This window comes from Acyrthosiphon pisum, chromosome A2 (genome assembly GCF_005508785.2).
Source record: "Acyrthosiphon pisum isolate AL4f chromosome A2, pea_aphid_22Mar2018_4r6ur, whole genome shotgun sequence".
Lineage (NCBI taxonomy): Eukaryota > Metazoa > Arthropoda > Insecta > Hemiptera > Aphididae > Acyrthosiphon > Acyrthosiphon pisum.
This window is the reverse complement of record NC_042495.1, coordinates 87,278,418-87,300,639: the sequence shown is the minus strand read 5'-3', so window position 1 is coordinate 87,300,639 and position 22,222 is coordinate 87,278,418. Positions and strand designations below refer to the sequence as shown.

The 22,222-nt window shown below is 28.8% G+C and overlaps 1 protein-coding gene across 5 annotated transcripts in view; it reads right to left on the bottom strand.

Moving 5' to 3' along the window:
• The window catches only part of LOC100166757 (acetylcholine receptor subunit alpha-like), a 175,538-nt gene that overhangs the window by 1,982 nt on the left and 151,334 nt on the right, over nucleotides 1–22,222 (bottom strand). For 2 of the 5 annotated variants that reach the window (XR_003839649.1, XR_003839648.1), the window contains exons 9-14: nucleotides 12,403–12,549; nucleotides 9,605–9,775; nucleotides 7,031–7,250; nucleotides 4,980–5,140; nucleotides 3,458–3,506; nucleotides 1,461–1,531 (exon numbers count right to left, since the gene is read on the bottom strand). Coding sequence is in view for 2 of the 5 variants with exons in the window: in XM_029490650.1 (XP_029346510.1) it covers nucleotides 3,464–3,506; nucleotides 4,980–5,140; nucleotides 7,031–7,250; nucleotides 9,605–9,775; nucleotides 12,403–12,549 (742 nt within the window). In the remaining 3 variants the exon portion in view is untranslated. The remainder of the gene's footprint in view (nucleotides 1–1,460; nucleotides 1,532–3,457; nucleotides 3,507–4,979; nucleotides 5,141–7,030; nucleotides 7,251–9,604; nucleotides 9,776–12,402; nucleotides 12,550–22,222) is intronic. The other 3 variants (XR_003839650.1, XM_029490650.1, XM_029490651.1) reach the window with 3 other exon arrangements.

Sequence of the window (22,222 nt, the reverse complement as noted above, 5' to 3'; positions counted from 1 at the left end):
ATTGTTTTTACAAATGGTTCTGTTTTACTATCAGCAATAAAATTGGCTACGCATATTTAGTTCTAGAACTTCGGATTTAATCTGTATGGTTTTTTTCAAATTCGATTTAAGCTTTTTCCTTGTGTTTCGTGTTTTTTTTCTTTCATATGGCAATGTTTCGTCTTTAACCACAGAACGCTATGCTATTCTGAAAGCTCTCATTAGTATTAGGTCTCTCAATCTGGGTAACATTCTTATAATTTCTTACTCTCAAGTGAAGAATAGAATATATGATTCTCTGTAATAATTGGCAATACCATATTGAAGTCCAGGACGTGTTTGCAATTTATCATGGAAACATGGTTGATTCTTTAATTCTATCTTCATCGAGGTTTTGAAATGTACCTAATAACTATACTTATAAATCATAAATATTATGTTTGTAATTTATTATGTATATTCACACAAATGTATTATGGTTGAAATATAATAATTATTGTTAATATCAAATTAAAAAAAAATAAGTTATGTAAATATCTTTTTTTTGTAGATCACATATTGAACCGCTCCCGACATATACTATATACTAGGTATACCTATAGTCGTTGTTTTTAAATGGGTGATATTTACATCGATAATCTAATGCTTCAATTATGAACACTGAATTGGCACAAATAATTAACATAGATCATAGATGTGTAATTAATATTAAAATTAAATCGTTAAAATATTGAAATTCGCTCAAAGAACAATAGTATAATAAATTGTTATACAATGTGTGAATAGTATCTACCGTTCCACATATGTGAAGTATGTCTTGTCCAACTTACTATGAGATCTCAAACAATATTTTTTTATTTTATAAATAGTTGCATGCATTTAACATTTTTATCATTTCTGCAGTTGTTTTTGATTTAAAATAACCTTATAAAAATTCGATTATTTTAAATTTTGTTCGATATAGGTATACAATATCATATTTATTAATTCATACATCAAATTAAAATTATTCAGAAAGAATTTGGGAATCTGGCTCCCGGAAAATGCTTCTTATATCTATATAAATTATCTAAATCTAAGAGTTCTTCTTTTACACTTTCCTTGGACAAAAATATTATCATGACCAAGAAGAGTAAGTTTAATCCGATGTCGTTCGAAAATATAAAATGGCTGTAAATTAGAAATATTATGTTGGGAGGATCAACGTCTTCAATGATGTATAATAGTCAAAGCGTGTCCCAAAATAATGTGCGAAGGTACTGATGATAGCTTGGGAAATTTGCAGGAAACAGTTAGGAAACACAAAATGGAGACTGGACATCCACATGTTTGTGTTAATCATTATTAGTTTAAATTAAATATTTTGTACATTAACATATTATTTTGTTACATTATAATGATCCAATTGATATTATACTTATATAACAACGTTATTAATGATTTGCTTTTGAAATTCAATATTATATTGTTAGACCACGTACCTTTCCGAGTAAAAGGCGTCCTCCAATCGGATTTTTCTTTTCATTCATAAAAAACTCGTTTTCTTTATGAGCTAATAAAAAAATACAAAAATATTGTACAGAAAATGTCATAATTTCTGCAGACAATGGAAAAATATAGAATTTATACAAGTAAAATTAATTAAATAAATATTTACACGAATAAATCGAAAAATGTTACCTACCTACTTGGATTATTATATTATTAATATTTGAACCGGCAATACAATGATATAGTCAAACGTATTATAAAGGAACATCATTAATATTTCTAACCAAACGTGATTAAATCCAAGTCTATACAATGTTGCAATATATGCTGTTTAATTGTGTCGTGTATGAGCTGTATTAAATCGATTTCCAGACAAAGTAAATTCAATAGATTTCCGTATATATTATCGTCTTTCTACCGCCATGTGTATATTTAGGTGTGGGTAACCTAACCTACGTTATTTATTTTTATATAAATTTCGTGATTTTGTAACTTTTTGTCCGTCCGGCTCTATACTTGTATAATAATATTATAATGTAAATAACGAACAAAAACAACGTATCTATTAGCCCGATGGGGTTACTTAAATTTCGTTTTGGCCGTTTTTATAAGAACGCAATATCCTATAATAAGGCTGGTCGTTGCGGGCGTGCCTAGCACGTGACGAAAAAATTAGATAGGTCCGTATACGTATAACCTACATCATATGCGCCGATTGAGTGGTATCATATTTTTGACCGGTCTACCCACGTAAGTTGTTTACCTCGTTATGGAAATTAAACTTTTTGAGAGAAAAATCATTTGAGTATATTTTGTGTTGACAAACGAAATAAATTTAAAAAATAGTTTGTGGTATAGTGTATTGCGGTCGAAGGCACGTCGAATCTCCTATATGCGCCTATAATGTGTACGTGATCTAAAGTGCTAACACATAATAACGCTTCTCCGTAAATCTACATAGTGGGTAAATATTATATAATATACAGGATGGTTCCCCAAGCATGCTTACCTCCCACCCTTTTAGCCATTGTTTAGTAATGCGTTTATTCAAATTATTTTGATTTTTCGAATTTTTAGATTTGAAGTAAACTTAATCACCGCATTTTTATTATACCACGTAAGGAGTGGCCTATGGTGATGCAAATTTAATATTTTTCATACTCAAACCACGCTTTTTACTTTTTTTGTTGAACATTTTGGTGCATCTAAATAGATATTTTAACGGGAAGTTCCTGAGTTATTAAGCTTTAAGTTATGGCTGATACTTCTAAAAATGACTTAATATAAAATATGTAATATTTACCTATAAATCTCAGACAATGTTCACGAATTAGATAATTGTAATATATTAATGTTAATTATAAGCGATAATGATTCCTAGATCATCCCCAATTCATCTAAATCTATTATCATGGATCATTATCTTCAGTATGTTAAGACGTAAAGTTTTACAACTAAAAACTAATCATTTGGTTTTCGATTTAGATACTTACCTACATAAAAACTCAAAAATCAAAATGTGATCTCAATTGAAAAAAAGTTTTCATCACCACAGACCACTCTTTAAATGGTGTAAAACATCCATGTACTAAAGTATTTGAAAATAATATAATCTCTGAGTATAAGTACTTAAAATTAAAAATCAACATTTGAATCAATGCAATATTAAACGAAAAAATGGGGGTGTTCATGCTTGGTGATTACCGAAACTAAATGTTTATATAATATAATATAATATTTTATAATATTTTGTGCGATTAAATATGTGATCTGAAAAACCATTCGTGAAAATTCGTGTTATCGGCGATTAAGACGATTAAGTGTATTATTATAATTTAGATAAAAAGTGAAAGTTCGATTAAAATGGAATGTATAATAACGCCGGAAGGTTTGTGTATGTGTTTGTGTGTGTGGGTGAAAGATTTAAAAAAATATTGCAATCGAGAAATACGCTATCGATTTATAATAATTATAATATTGTATGTACTTTATTTCAATAACGGCCTATCTTCAGTTTCTTCCTTATGCTAGGTGACCTGTAATTATTAAACTTTTTAGACACTCCGATCAATTGGTCGTTACTCGTTGTACGGGTAAAAGGGAATAAGTCGGTTTGACCATTTTTTGATTACGTTTCTAACTTGCAGAAAACAAATTATTTTGTTAGACGTAGTTTTCATTAACAAAATATTTGATTTTGTATTTTTTTCTCATCTTAAATCATACTTGAAAAACTAAATAAAACAGTAGATACAGAAATTGATGTTGTTTTCGTTTACTGAAAAGCATTGATTTGACTTATTTCCTTTTGTCCGCGCAACGTCTGTCCAATTCATAAGTTTGTTATTATAATAATATTATAAACATCAGGGCAGTGGACTAATATTGTGTCTGTATAATATAATTTTGTATATGACATAGCGAAAACTATTTTCTATTTATTTTTGTACCTATGTCAAACCACACTTATCGATCTTAACACAACATTAATCAGATTTAGATAATATCATTATTATAGATTTATTTGATTTAAACTATAGATTTTTTTTTAAACTAAATTATTTAACTGTTTTGCTAACCACACAAAATGCGTATTATCATTACTAACACGGTATAATTTATATTACCCCGACAAAAACTAACTTGATATAAAAATTGTTCAGAATGTTGTAATAACGTAATAACGTGTTAAAGAATTTTATTTAATATCAAATAATTTATATAGTATTATAGTGCTAATAAAAACCATTTCATAATATTTATTCACCGTGAAATTAGAATAAAAAGTATGTTTAAAAGCCATAAGATATGCAGTATGCACCATAATACAACCCGTCCAACTTATTTTCTCTTAGCTACTCGTATATTATTCTGAAGTTCGTATAGACTATAAAATTAAACACTTATATGATATTACTACCTATATACTTTATGTGTTTTTATACAGAAACAATATAGTCCTAAGCAACTGTACACGACGTATATAATATTATATTGCTTCTCAAATGTAGGTATAGTACAAGATACTGTAATAATAATATAATCATGATGATATTGTAATGCATATTTCGTTAGTTTTACTCGTATTAAATCTGCTTACCTGAAATACAATAATTATGATTAACGTCCGGTGGCGTATATTAAATGTGATGGGGGATTTTCCCTCACCCTGGTGGACCCTGGGGTCCTGTTTCTTTTAAAACAAATAACATGTTATTTAGAATTGTATTATTGTATTATCGTCGAATAGAATACAAATCAAATACCTAACTGTATAACTGTTGAAAAAGAAAACAATTCAAGAAGTTTGTTTCATGCTATGCTTTTACCTTGCGTTTCGTTAGTTTTTTTAAGGGAACAAGTTTTTTTCGACCCCCCCCCCCCCCCCCCCCCCAACTCATCACCACCACCAACACTTGGTTGAGCTTCAGATACGCCACTGTCGACACTATGATACTATGATGATACACATTATAATAATATTATTGATATGCCTTCTATATACTTACGTTTGGTATTCGCTGAATTTTTTATCGATCGGTATCCGGTCGTCGTACAGCGTGGGTGCTTGTAGGATAATACCCGCCGTGCCCGCGAACACGGCCAGTGTGAATATCCACAAAAATAGTCTGTCCAAGACCATTGCGACGTACTTCCAATCTTCTTTTACCTGCACAAAGCACGCGGAGGATAATCGTACGGAAATAATTGTTGTCTACGATATGAGCGCTCGTCGATTCGGCGTTGAGATTGATTGATTGATTGTACCTATACGGCGCAAAGTTTTCGTTCGAGGTCGGGCAAGTAAGTCGGAAAAGAGTTGCGCCATACTTATATATGATAATGCAGTAAGTTTGATAGGTCGAATAATAATATATTATAATGCGTTACGGGTTTGCCGTCAAACGTTCAGAAACACGCGAGTCGACTTCGCATTTGGTCCGGGAGGGTGTGTGGTACGCTATATATTGTTTATAGTCTCATTTCCAAAAATATAAATTTATCATACATAGATACCTACCTATTATGAGTACGACTATATTATAATACAGTAATGCTTCAGACTAATTCAGACTGGGGTGCTCCTCAGTCCTTAGCCGGTTGATCATCATATTTTTATGATCGTGTGGAAATTAGTTTAAAAAATAGTAAAAATGACCGGTGTTTCATTAAAATCTCCCGTAAAATATATACCTAATCATATCAATGTTCTGTAAAGCTTTCTAATTATTAAGGTCTCAATAAACAAATAAAAATAATGACGAAACCTACTGTGTTATTTAAATTCGGTTTAATTTTCACGAGAAATATAATTGTTTCAGTCCTATAAATCTAATGATTAAAATAAAAAGCTGCCAAGTAGGTAATCACTTAGCTATACAACAGTATGTGTCGAGTATACTGGAATTAAATGACAAATACCTACTTAAGCGGTTAAAAGCGAAGACCATCTAACTTTTTGGTTAACCAAGGTTACCAAACAATTATTTTAATAATATCATGATTTTAAGAATTAATGTATGATTCTAATGAATTTATTGGTTTTAAAATGATACGTATTTTTTTTATATGTATACACGATAAGTAGTCAAAATAATTCTTCGATTTAAAATGTTGAGGGTAATTTCTGATATAAAATTGGATCTAGTTGGTATATTTGAGGGGTCAAAATTTAAAATTTATTTTATAAAGGCAGATTACTAATAATATTGTGAATTTTTTTTTATTTGGAGGAAGGATCAATTTAATTGGTGAATAAAAAATTGTCAATGTCTGAGTTCCCAGTTTCGTGGACAAATTTGAAACGCTACAATAACAGCCAAATAAATCGACTGAAGGTGGAATTTCGAATGGTGAGAGGGAATTGTTCGCATATAGCCTAAAATATGTTCTGTTGGAAAAAATAGAATGATAAGGTATAAATTCGATCGTCAGAGTTTGAGTGTAGTAATTGCGTATTAATTGGACACACAAATATAAGATTACCATTTTAAAAAGACCGACTATGTACCTATAACATTTCATACGGTGAACATACATTGAGCACTCATCTCTATTCGCTTGCCGCGATAATATATTATATATTATTGTGATAGATACACTTGAGAAACGATTCAGTATTATAAAGAGAATCTAATATTGTGTATATTTTTGTATGCAATAATTAACAAGTGCCCATTATTTTCCAAATTACATTACAAAATCATTATACTTGTACATGATTATATACGTCTTCTTCGACGTTTTTTGGTTAGTCATGTTTTCTTATGCAGTGAAACTCTCGAAGTAATTGAAAAAATACCTCCTCAAAATACCGTCTAGACAAGATTTTTCATGGATGACTGCGCTTTCTAAGGCTTTTCAGAGCTCTCGTCCTACTCAAAAAAGAAAACCGAAGGTATCAAAAAAAATTTTAAAACATCGACTCCTCTCGGAATCGTGTAAAACAACGAGAATTGTCGTAAACGTCGTTCTGCGAATCTAGGAGAGCGAGTTAATATTATATTTTACAAAAAAACTTCACAATATAACTATTAGTGCTTGGTTAATATAAACATACTTTGGTCGCATCGTCCGTTATTTTCGTGTGTTCCGCTATGAATCGGATGCAGAAACACGACTTGTGCATGGCCGGAGGACAGGACGAATGCAGAAATCCGGGGCTCCTGAGCAGGATCGAGCTCTTGCTGCAGTCAGTAGTCATTTCGGTGACTGATATCTCGTCGGAAATCAGACTCTGCGCCACTCCGTGTATCTGACAGCTTCCCCCTTCGCCGTCACTGCAGCAGTTTGCCAATAAAATATTAGTAAATTAATACATTTACAACAGAATAAAATATTATTGCATTGTATTATGATAACACCTTGAACTAAGACTTAAGAGCGACTAAAACCAACAAAATAAATAGTATTATTTTTTTTTTTTTTTTATATTTGTTCATTGTAACGACCTCAAGGTCTTTGACAATGCTTATCACAAGTGGGTAGTAGGGAGATCATGTGATCTATTTATCTATGTATATATCACTATATGCATGATACTACCCCCCTTCTCCAAGAGGAGACATGTGCGGTCTTCACTCCCAGTGGAGTGGGACCTAGTTGGAAACCGGATGACGCAATCGGACGACAGCACGGGAAAATGGTGACTGCGTAGAATCACACACATTTTTTGCACTTTGCTATGAATCGAACCGATGACTGTGTGAGTCGTAAGTCAACTGTGTGACCACTGCGCCACTCCGGCTATAGTATTATAGCTGTATTTAGCTCTATTTATGAGGTACCTACATACAGGTAATAAAAGGTATTCTGGTTTCGAAATAGCTACAAAAAGAATCGTCGACGGTGAATTAAGAGTCAACAGACATTTCATAGAATATACATTATAAAAGTTTCTCCGGCTTTTATTTTTCAAAAAGCAATAAAGATACATGCTCTACTATTCTGGAAATCAAAATTATATTTTAAACATCCCTATATTAGCGTTATTTCGTATTTTAGTTTATATTATTATATAACATGAAAGTATAGTAAAAATAGTTTGCTTTTAAATAATTTAAATAACTTATTTAGCTAGGTATATTTTAATGTAGTTACATGCCTTACAACGAACGCGGTCGGTATTATTATCATCATAATTTATTGTTATAATTAAATTATCACGTATTGATGAGCTTAAAGCACTCAAAGTATGAATATTGTATGTGAATAATTAAAGATGAAATCCATCAAAATTATAATTTTGTTGTTGATAGGTATAGAAAGAAAAGCAAATGCGGTTAATTATTTTGATAAATGGTGAAATTTATATTCCAAAAACTTATAGTTATGCTTTTTGGGAATAATGCAAAAAACATCCAAACATTAATAAAATACCTCCGACACACAAAGCCACTGACACTTACAAAATACGGAATCACAAAAATAACTCGAATACTCGAACGGCCATCTCCTCAGGGATATCACCTACTTTCTTATATAAGTGATAAAACAATATTATATTTCGCTTCGTTGTGCTTCAGCATTTTATGGGGTATTTTAGTTTTGATGTGAAAATGTTTTTGGTAATATTAAAAATTAAAAGAGATTGAAATATTGGAACACATTATCTATATATATACAAACATACATATATGTTACATCCCAGACATGGAATTGCCAAGTTCACGAGACGGGAACTTTTCGCCTATTTCACGAAACGAGCTATCGACCTGCACAATTTATGAACTAGTGATATCCAGAACTGGACTACGACAAATGACGCACAATTTATAAATTGTTAAAGTTTTAGAACAATAATGTGATATAAGGCCTAATAAATTACACTTAACTTTAACTTTTATGTATTATTTACTATTTATTATTTCGTATAAAACGGTTTAAAATAGTTCAAGTTATATTTTCTGCATACGAAAGGACTGTCAATTTAAACTTACCGTAGGTTAATCTCATACCAGTATAATTATCGCTTCATAAATAAAATAATTATTTATTTCAACATTGATTATATGCAATTATGTGACTAGCAGAGAAATAGTTACGAAACGTCACAGACATCATTTTTAGTGTTAATTTATAATAAAACGCAGATGACTAAAATATAAGTTTTAATGTTTTGTGTAATTATATAAATTAAGTCATTAAGATGATGTCATCACTCATTGCAGGCATTTATAAGTGGTTTAATACTGTAAATGTTAAAACGTTTAAAAAAAATATAAATGTATTTTCAAAGTTATTTCCAAGGGGTCCAATATCTGTACTATTCTTGGTTGTTGCGTATTTATGAAAATATATGATAGAAAATATAGGCAAAAACATGCCCATTCTGCCGATCTGATATCGTTCCAGAGTAATTTTAAAACAAAAATCATTATTATACACAAATTTGAAACGAACAATATTATCTAGAACTTGATATATTAGTTTTTAGTTTTAAACTCCCAAATAGTAGATATTTGATTAGAGAACTCATATTTTACGAAATAATTAAATGTGAATATTTGACTAAATGTTTAAAATGTATATAGGGAGTATTATGGACCGGATTTAGACGTACGTATAGGGGTGTGACGTGGATATTATATATATATATTTATATTTATATTATTGTGTATACATCACTTCTGACCTAGATAAGTCTTCTTTAGACGTTTCTCTGGTGCCTTTCGACACGCTGCTGTCGTCTGTTTGTCGACGACTTTTATCTTTTCCGGGTTCCGTGCTGTCGTAGCCGCAGCCAGCCTGGAAGAAACACGGATGTATGTCTCTGCCCTTCAGCATTATCGAACCGGCGTTGAATCTATTCACAACACATCTCGTAAATATAAGTGCAGTACTATTGCAGTCTTGTAAGTATATAAAATATCTCAAGAAGAACGAGTTAAGTATTTATTGTCATCTACGTACCTATATGATATATAAAACATAATAAAATATAATATTTTGTTCAAAGAGTGAATGTTGATGATGGATAATTTAAAAATATTGTTCTACACAGGAATGCCCCTATATTGCCTATATGTTACGCCGAGATCAAAATCAAAATCAGGGAGCATAATAATGTTATAGGTACTTAGTGCAGAATGGTAATATATTGTAATTATTAATCTAACTGTTAATAACCGTAGTAAAAAATTTTATTATTTGAAAAAAAAAAATTACCAACATTATTTCTCAGTTATAATATGTTAAAATTGTATAGGCATATTAAATATTTAAATGTATACATTTTCTACAATACAAACAAGCAATTTTATTTGAGTACATTAGCGATGTTTAATATAATATGTGATGTCTGTAAAGTAGGTTTCTAGGTATACCTTTGGTTGGTATGTTTTAGACTTAATATTAAAATTAAAATAATATTTTATCCTATTTTATTTTAATTTAAAAGTTTGAAGTTGAAAATGATAAACAATCATATAACCATCATGCAGTTGGTAATTAGAAGATTTATAATATTATAATAAATGTAACACAATTTGTATGGTTAAAAAATGATTAATCAAATAATTATAATTTGCAATATTTATTTTTTTAGGATAAATGTATTATTATTTATGTTTATACCATCTTAATTGTAATACATACGAATATACGATGTTTTAAAAACAACCATGAAATTATATATAATGTATGTACTATCTTCATGTATGGTGTAAGTGATTATTAAACTTAAAGAAACTTGTAATAATATAATATTAAAATGCAAGTAAACTGTAACTAGGTATATGACATTAAATTTTGTAAAACTTGTGTTACTATTAATTAAATATTAGAAATTTATTTTTGTTTTATATTTTGAAGAAATAATAGCCCTATCCATGATTTTCAAAACTTGGACGAGAAAATGGGCGATTAAAAATCAACGATGAAACAAATGGTGTTTTTATTCCTTGTGTCGTAGGTAAATATTATACTACAATAGCAGCCATTGTCTACCTAATGTTAAGAAATAAATTACGGTATCAGTTTTGATAAAAAAAAAAAAAAAACAAAAACAAACCGTTATATAGTATAATAATAGTAAGAATTTTCATTTAAATGTATAAGCTATATTCAGCTAATAAACTCCAATACAACACAGAAACAGCACATATTTAATAACTTAAGGCTCTGTCAAACAGAACGCGTTATAACGCGCGTTAAAGCGTTAAATGGCTCGTCGGCGTGGTGCTTTCACATGCGTGAATAACGTGACGTTGTAACAAATTACAAAAACATGCGACGTGAAAATAACGCTTTCTGTTTGTCAGAGCCTTAATAGGCATTTTTATCTAGATTTCTAAATTTTTGAAGCATCATGATATTATATTTATATCATCCCAACTGCATGAAACATTCGCTATATATTTTATTGAAAACTATTCAATATTAAAACTGTAAAATTGCAAAAATGTACAATCATAAATTGTAATATTAAAATAGTGATGTTAATATTAATTAGTTAGGTTTTTATTTATTTATTTATTTTTATTATTGATCTTAAGCATCGATTATGGCCATTAAAATGTTGTAGTGGGGTTACAGTTGATTGAGGAACTCGTGTTGGTATGTGGGGCGAGAATTCGTCACTAAAAATCCTGATAGTCACCCATCTGGAAACTAGCGACGTCGGCCGACGCTTGATCTCAGAACACGTTAGTGACTGGGGCCAATCTGAGGCTAAAATATAATTTTTTTCGTACTACACACTTTATATTAAACTATTGGAGTTACGGTGGGGAATTTCGCATCACAATAAAACGATTTATGTCAGTATATTGGTAAGATTATTAATAATTCTACAAAATAATAAACGCACTGAACTGAACGCAACAATACCCGAACTTAGGAAAAATTATCCTCAGACTACAATATTCCTAACAATCATATGAAATTGTTTGATCAAATGTTTTAAAGCTAATTAGTGTTATCACCAAATATTTAATCACAAATATACACTAGGTTTAGAAATACTTACCATTAAAAAAATTAATATACAATACTTAAATAATTTTCAAACATTAACAATAATATTATTTTGTTTTATATCATGGTTTGAAACAACATACCTATGTTAATGGTTCTTTTAAAAGAATAGGTATCTACATTCGTTAACTATTGTTTGATAACTATTTGTATTACACGCACTTAGCATTTCGTACTACACACAATTTTAGTCCCTGAGGCCAATCACCAAATCCCACCAACCCAAAGTGTTTAATTTTTTGTTATACCATCAACTAGTAAATACCTAATAATTGCCGTTATAAAAATAATCTAGGTAATTCAAAACATTATGTTGGTCTTGCAGGTTATCCCTATAATTGATTTTAGTAACATTATTGTTATGTAATGAAATCTTATACTAGGTGATTTAAAAGTGAAAATAAACAGACTTAGGTATTAAATATTAATAAGTATTCATATTATATGCATATTTACTTGTTTGGTTCAAACTGGTACTGAGGTCTTCGCATGACTAAAAGTCTTGGCAGTATATGGATGAACACTCTTTTTACCCAAGGTGCCATTTTGTGCGTCTGAGGTGATCGGAAATGAACGTTCAATACGACTACTGTAACACATATGCTGCAAAAAAAAATAAAAAAAACGATCTTAAATATTTATTTACACTTAAAGAATATTATTTTTCAACAGGACAGAAATTCAAAGGAAATATCTCTCCATGAAAATATTTTGTTTTTGAACTGATAAAAAAATCATACAAAAGCTTTCCAAAATCAAATCAAATCGTAACAAAAGTTTGATTTACCTACATTATGTTTTATTGAACATTGGACATTTATAAGAAATATATGCCGAATTTAATCTTAATGAGATTTGATTGTTGATGCTCGTTGATGTTCGATGAATAAATAACTTTGATTTTTAAAGATTAAAGAACTTTTTGTTAATTTTACGACGTAGACTTTTTAAATGTATTTATTTTTTGTACGAAATAATTAGATATTTATAGATAAAGATATTGATTTTCTGTTGGTATAATATTTATAGGGAGTACGAAATATTGTTCAATATTGATTAACACAAACGGAAACGTTGATATTTAAATTTATAAAATATTGTGTTATTTTTAGTGTATTTATTGTTTACATTAAATTAATCAATATCGAAACAAAGGGTTGTAATTATTATAAAATATAGATGGCATGTGTATATATTAATATTATAAGCTGAAAACAATTATATAGATAAAAATATAATAATTGATCACCTATACATCTGCGTAAATAGGAAACATGCTTTTCAATGGTTTACTAGTTTATTACTATTTATGTGCGTGGTCCGCGTGAATTGCTTCCAAATTTTCGCGTAATCATTTCGAATAATAATTTATTAAGTGGTCAATTAAATATTTCAGTTGGTATTAAACATAAACATACAAATTGTATATTATTATTTCAACGGGATTATAAATTATCGGTTCAATCGTCAAATATATTACCTATACTTCATATGAGTCCATAACAGTAAAATGTAGTGTTTATTTTTATTGTTTTGCATAAAAGCATATTAATATTATGATTCCAGTTTACGATTTTTTTTCTTAATTACGTAATCATAAGTTGCATGCGATATTCATCCATCGAGTGTATTTAATTAATTTAAAACTCAAACGTTATAATATTATATGCAAGTATACAACTATTTAAAAGACATTTATTTATTTATTAATCAACCCGCGGAAACTAAGGCCATTGGGTGGTTTTTTAACTGTGGGGGAGGGTACTGTAGGTTTTGTAAACACTTGTGTTTTAGTTTAACAGCATTTTCAAGTGGGCACCCGTAGGTATCTGCCATGCCTGGGTGAGGGATGGCAAGACATTTACTGTTTCAATTAATTATGCACATTGTCAAATGTATTAAAACCAATATATTTGTTCATTATTTATATTCCACTATATTATTATCTAAAAGGTTTGAGCAATTATTATTAATAACATATTATTATAGTATACACTATTATTCTACGATTTTATTGAAATTGTTAACATACATAATATACCATCTTTCAAATTTTATAATAATAATACGCACTTAATAGTTAGTTCGGTAATCGTGAACTAAAATTAATAAATTAATTCATAATTTGCCTAGAAAATCATGACACAAATATAACGCTATCGAATTAATATTATTACTTTCAATTGTTCAATTACTAAAATTATATTTTTTTTCCAGACAATTTATCAACGATAAGTTTTTTGAAAATAATCAGTGAGCTTAATATTTGCATTGTTATTTTTTGGGTGTTTTGTGAAATAAATATTAAATGTATACAGTCTATATTATACTGTTATAGTTATGATGAGTACATTTACGTACAGTATCAACTATATATGGGAATTAATTTCAGACATACCTATAACATAAGCACATTTTATTGATTCAATTTACAAAAATTATGAAAGTAGTTTTTGAAAAATGTTACTTTGATGTTCATTTACACTATTACTTAATTGATCTAGTGCTGCTACACGTCATGTTATGTGCATTCAAACAAAAATACTTGTTACAGCCATACTGTTATGTACGGTAAAATAATATAAAATCCTACATACGCAAACTTGTTGACATTAGAAGTCTCATAAAGTATACTATGTTTGTTTTTAATACATATATTTAATTTCATAGGCCACCGGTAAATATAATTACAAATAATATTCAAAACGGAGGGTAGGTACATTATGTGTTTATTATACAATGTGACGTAGCGTGTTCGTATGCTGTGTATAATGTACGCACATCAAACCCTTTTATTGAAAAAATAATTTAGTGTTTCATAGTATAATATTTTGTAGATTTTCTTCCAACTTAAGATTGATTAATCCTCAACGCCATGGCCGCACCGCTCTATATAAACGTTAATCGTTATACGGTATAATTTATACCTAAATTATTAGTAGTAGTGTCTTGTACCTACCATAATATTGTTTATTATGCACGTTTACGGGTACAGATATTCAGCGACAGTTTAACAGTTTTTATATTTTTCGTATCGATAATATCAATAACAAAATGTAGAACGCTCACGGTAGACTGTCGTGTACGTGTACTCGTCATTCGTGTATGCCGGATCAGTTTTGCATACGCTATCGCCGTACTCTATCGCATTATTCTCACTAAGAGTTGTAATATTATTATTAAGTAAAATAGATATAAATTTATAAAATAATTTTTGTAAAGTGACTTATTTTTTGTTTGTATAATATGACGTGTAATATCATAATAATATTATATTATGTGATATAATATATAAATAATTATTGTGATTTAAAATTACGTAAAACTAGTTTATGTTTAAAATTAAATCTTAAGAAAAAAAGTAGTAGAGGGGGGTGTGCGAACCCCCCCCTCACGAATTCATTAACTTACCATTTAAACACATACGTTAAACTAAAATCAACGCTACGCCACTTAAATACATAGTTTTAAACGTCAGTACCTCCTCAGCACATTTTTCTCAGAATGATAATCTGAAGAGCTAAAAGGGTATGCTAAAATAAAACATAAACCAAACATAACAACTAAAAAGGATTTCATAGGAATCCGGGTATAACTTCCTGAAACAAATGATGTATCTATTAAAATGTTTAATATTTATATCCATTGATTTTTATGTGTATTTCACCTTAAACAGCTTTTGTTTTATATTTTTGGAAATAAATCAAAAATATTAAAATTGGTTTTGTATGTTTTTAACAGTGATATTATGTACCTACCTAAGTACCTAACTATATTCAATACAAAACTTCAAAATGAAAAAACAAATATTTCATTTTAAAATGTTCAGTAATAATCATTTTTTTTTTGAATTTAGATGATATAAAAAGAAATAAATGAGTGTATAGACATTTTAATTATTATGAACTGTAAATTACAAAGATGTTCATTTAAATTTAGCATATTATAATTAATAAATAATAATAATTAATGTAAGGGCATTATTAAAAATTGTTTGATTTCGGTGTTCTAAAATTTTAAACGTAGGACATAAAAATGTTTATTTAACAAAAATCGCTAATAAAATTATAAAATTAAGCTATCGTATCATGCCTGTATTAAAGTCACTTCAAAATAAAAAAAAAATGTATTTGACTACAATACTGACTAAATATCTTCCCGTAAAGCCGTAAATTTACATAAAACATGTTAAAAAACTAAAAGTAAGTTTCAAAATCAATTAATATTATTTGATAATAAATTATACAAGCTAATACTGAATTAACTAAGATCTATTTTATATTACCAATACTTGTTTTGATGAATCTAATCTTATCCGAAGACAATTTATTAATGTACTTATATCATGGTAAAATTCTGTTTGGGAAAAATGTATTCATCTATAATACTGGCAAATCGATAACCAACTGGAATTGGTTTTTTTATATTTGTATGTTTGTTCTATTCTAAACCTATACTAGGTAAATTAATAGCGTATTTGCGTATTACGTAAATGACATAAATGACGTAAATGAATTAAAATAATGATCCACACATCAGCCCGATGTCAATGGGAATTTGAAACTATATAAGTAATGAATTCGATCAAGTTCCAGTTGACTTCATTTTGCATTGTAATTGCAGGATAAATTTCAAAACCATTAATCTGGAATTAGTTATTTGATAAACTGTAAACAGTATTTGAACATAATATGCGTGTATAATATATATAAATAATAAATAAAAATTTAAATAATTTCTATGGAATTAAATTATATTGTGGTTAGACTTGAAACCATATATGTAAATAGATATATTAATTACTAACAGATAAACTATTTGCTAATAAACTAAGGCAAATCTTATTGTGATTGCGAAAATTAAATCTATTTGCATTCAATTCTTGAGAGTCTGCCAAAAAATGAAATGCAATAAATAAATTTGGTATCTAAAGCGGAGATGGCATTAGAAACTAGAAAATCTTTAAACCGAAGACAATGTGGTCTGGCAATATTTTTCTTCAGTTTATATAAGATAATCCATTTGCCATTTGGTAACACATTTTAACCAAAGGTAACAATTGATATGTTTTATACAAGAAGTATCAACTAATTCGTTTTCAAAAAGAGTACCAATCTATATTCTATATATTGTATAAAAAAAAACTTAATTATAAGACGTAAAGTAAAGAGTGTAGGTATGAATTGAAACGATTTCAATCACTTTTTTTCACGACATTCAGCCAATATAACATATTGACACGAATGGTCGGATAGGTCCCATGAAATATTGAATTCCATAATATGCAAAAATAAGTGTTAAAACAAAATAAGTGTATGTGCCAAAAAAAAGTCAAATGAAATATATTGTATCGAAAGTTTGTTTTGTTGCAATGAACAAAATGTTATATCTTTTTTTTGTTTAAACAGAAAAATACTCTTTTTCACGGATGTTGTTAATAAAATACAATGATAAGAAATCTATAATACAATTTGTGCCATAAAATCGTATTGTTATACCTAGACAGAAGTTATTGAATTGAAAATTGTGAGCAGTGAAATATTCTTTCGAAGGTGTAATATGACAAAATTGATTTTTATAATATAGATATACGAATGGCGTAAATAAATAAATAACTACTAATGAATATCGAATAAAGTATTTTTAATTTAATAGTATATAATTTTAGTATATTTTATTTACTTTATAGATTAAATTCCGTATTAGCTGATCGCATGTTTTCAAGAGTCGAGTGTTTTTTTATATTATATTCCATCAAGTTAAAAAAATAATGATAATATTGTTTTAATAATATGGTATAATGTTGAATTTTAATTCGTTTAAAATACGTTTCACGCTTTCCTAAAATAATAAAATAAACAACACACAGTTTAAACAATTTTTTTTTCGTAATTTTTATTAAACTTTTAAAGTGCCATCACCATAATATTTACAATTAAGTCGAATACAAAACCACTCCATGAGATTCAATTAAACAATATTGTGATTGTATAGGTTCGTATATTTTGTTTAGGTACCTATATGTTAAAAATGTATATTATTCACTTATACAGACTATAGATATTTTCCGGAATAATGTTCCTGTCATTTTAAAATAGATTAATTTTTTTGCGACATTATTGACCGGTCATTAGGTACAGACGTACAGTTAAAGAACATTTTCAATTTCTTACCATTTTGGAATATTTTATAATTTAGGGAACAACCAATATTCGAGCTGAAACCTTTTTAAATATTACGAAACTAAATTTTTACTCAAAGACTTGTTTGATTTATTATTTTATTTTCAAATCACAACCGAAACCTTGGTCTAAAACCAATATTTTGAGGTAAAGGGTTTTTCAGTTCTTATAGTATTTCTGTTTAGTTTTAATAAATGCGGATACACGCTGTAAAACTGTTGGAACGCCGTATTGGTATCGTATAATATAATATTAAAATGTTTGTATTTATATATATACGGATATTTAGTTTGGTATTGAAGCAGTCCAGTATATGTTATGATAAAATTGAATTCACATAGCATAACATTCTTAACGGACGAAAAACATTTCTATTGAATATTCGAGCAAAAAATATTTTAACGATAAAACTGAAAAAATAGTTTTTGTAACTGGACGGAGTTTCAAAGTTTTCATGACGAGCTAAGAAGTAATAATAAATAAAGAAAAATAATAATGTCTGATTATGTTATATATATATATATTGTATACGTGACCTTTACTTCAATCTGAAATGGAATACGTGAGAGCATTATCGTGTCTCTGTACATTTATGTCCACTAAATGGAAGGATTCCGAAGACGTTTTTAGTACCCCTTTTTTTCAGCCATACATAGTACAGCAGGCTATAGGCTACCGTTTGGCCGATATCGAAAATACGATATATTTTTTCCCCGTCTCCGTCACCGATAAAGAGAGAATATTTTTATTGTTAATGGTTATGGGTACAAATGTAAGAAATATTGTCCATAAAGCTGGAAAATATTTCAATATTGTCTTATTGTCTACGATAATCCTATACAATGCAGCATAACTTAGCACGACTTAAAAAAGATAAAAGTATACAACGAAAACGATATCATTTGTCATTTTGAATAAGTTCATTGTATGAACTGTGTATAGAGGGTAAATTTCACCACCAAAACAAAATATTATTTAACGCATGTGACTTGTCCAATGAAAAATCGTATTCATTTATAAAAATTATTTACTACCATTTTCAAAATTTGATATTAAATTAGAATTTGAACATAATTGTTTAACCAGTATGGTTAAAAAAAATAGAACTGTGGCAGTTGAATTAAAAAAAAAATTATATTATATTAATGTTAAATGAACCGTCTGAAATTATAAATAATAGTAGGTAAGTCCCTACTGGCGATTATTAGAACTTTAATTATTCAGCATCGTTTCAGTTAATGCTTACGTTATCACTTTACACGATACGCAAATTGGACAGTTTGTTTTAATTAAAATTACTATTTAAAAACTATGCAGCTCTGACTCGTGAGTTTACTACCATTCGTTTAATTTATTAGAAAAACTTTTGTTTTTTTTTCTAACAATAATATATTAAGCAATAAATTAAACTGATCAAAAGGATGAAAAAAAAATAATAATCCATGTGTTTATATAATCCTTTTTCGGTGAATGAAATGTTGTTTTATAGAAAAAAAATCTAATATAAACCACGAACAACGGTTTTAAAAAAACGTATTCACAAAGCTTCAAGTGAAACCACAATAATAAGCCATTTATTAACACATTAAAAACAAGCAAAAAAGTTCAAACTCGGGACGGTTTCATAATTTTTTTCGAATTATTTACTTTCGATTTTATTATGCAGAGTTGTTGCAATAAAATCGTCGAAATATTTTTGATTCATAATATATGATAGATAGTCAAAAAATGCCTGTAATATATTTATCAAACTAGAATTGTTTAATTTACCAATCCTTCTAGGACATTAATCGTTCCGCATTGCAGGTGTAATAATATAATATTTACTATTATTTATTACTTATTAGATATTACATCATATATAGCTTTCGATATCGTGCTGCTGTATCTATCAATCACGAACAATTCAAAACTTCAACAATATCATTGAGGTATTAAATGTTTCAATGTTTGTCATTATGAGTTATGACGTGTTACGCCTGCTCGTAATGTTAAATTATTATTGTCATAAAGTATAACGAAGCTATTGCGTGTTAAACAATAATTAACGAAATTAGTTTGTATGTGTATGTTCAATGGTATATGTATATTAACCGTGGACTTATTAAATGTTTTCAAAACTTCATATTTTTCAAACCGTTTTGTGCTGAGGTATTTGAATTTATTGAAAAATAATACTAATAGTAGAACACAATACATTAGACGACTGAATTAATTAATTCATTCAATATTAATCGATATTATGATTTGTTTTGTTATGAGTTCACGCTAAAATTAATTGAATGCATTTGCTCACTGCACTTGATATCATCAGTTAAATTATGTGGTTTAATTGATCATCGTTTTCATAAATCAATTAACCGTCGTCATTGTAGCGTTTATAATCCAAAGATACGAATAGATAATTTTCATCGGAACTGCAATATTATGTACGAGAGTGTTATAATTGTGGTTTTGATATGATAACAAATCTCATTATAAAATATACAACAATTTGTAACAATTATGAAGACAATTATTCGTCTGTGAAGCAGTATTGACATTTCAATACCGCAGTGTTATAGATATTAGAACCAACAGCATCAACAGTAATCTTAAGCCCGTAAAAATGTAGTGCATCGAGATCAAGGTGACCGTTGGCTAAAACGACCACTGTGATTTAAGAAGGTTGTGCAATTTTATCTCGATTTAGACGCGTACACCATGCCTCGTAAGAGTCAGCCAAAGAATGCAGATGGATGGAGTAGCCGGGATGAGCTTGCAACTGGGTACGTTGAGAGGCTGCAAAGAATAGTGGCAACCGCAGTGAAGAAAGTTATTGTCTCTCACATGAAGATATGACGAACAATGTAGGAAAAAGGAAACCACGTAGAAAACCTTAGGACTGACAGTTTATTGATGATTTGGAATTATTGTGAAATACGGTATACCTACTGTACAAAACCGTTTCTTTCTAAATAAATTAAATTTTATTATTTTAATGTGCTAAGCATGATTTTGCCCATGAACAAAAATGCAATATTCTATCATTTAAAATTTGTTATTAATAGCTTACGACAGAATTGTATTATTATTTGTATTATATTTGATGTTTTATAATTTTATGGTTATTTGCATATAAAAGTAAAATATATCGGTAGATTTAATTTTTTGCTGTATTTATCATTTTGGTATTTCGGTATATAGCGTATCTATTATTGTTGTCATATCGATATTGAAATCAATACCGTAATACCGGAAATTATTTTCAATACCGTAAACTCTAGAAAACATTGGAAGAACAAAATTGATGAATACAATTTATTATATTATTTGTTATAGTTTTTTGGGTGATTTGCTTGGTACCGTTTCTCATTAGTTAAAAAGTGGTATTTTTTTTTAAGTGAAAAAAATTAGATTAGGTTAGGTTAGGTGTTCACTGTCACGCCATCACTTCAACAGAAGTATAACAAAGAGCTTCTAAAAGAATCGATACGGTTTCGATTTGTTGCCCCATATATAAATGTGCGTACTTACAGCGTTATTGAATGACCGTTGAGGTACGAACAAAATGATATAATCGACAAAACTATTCAGATGGAATTTCCGTTTCCCGAAGATTCGAAGGAAATGATATCGACGCAAACCGAGACGGTGGCGGAGGTGATGAAAAACCAATGATTAACTCGTTTAAATTTTTTTTCACTTCTCTCAAAAGTAAAGTCATCGTTTTCAAAATCGAGAGGAATGGAAAGAAATCTGTTCAATACGATTTTTTTTTTTGCTGTTTTCATTCGCGCGTAATATACCTAATATATTTGTATGGGAAATAATCCAATTCAGTGGAGTCTTTGTATTAAAAATAAATCGAACCCAAACAACGGTGTGGAGATAAAATAAAAGAAAAAACGACGAACAAAACATTCAACAAAATGTCAGGAAAATGGTGACGCCTTTGCCAGGTCCGCTATCCAATGATTAATAAATCAGTATATTTGTGACTTGGGCTTTGCAAATGTCCGAAATAAAGTTCGTTAAGAGATTGTCAGCGTAGTATTTGTTATCTCTCTCTGACCCACGCGTGACCTTGCACTTAAACGCGCTTTCACGCCGCG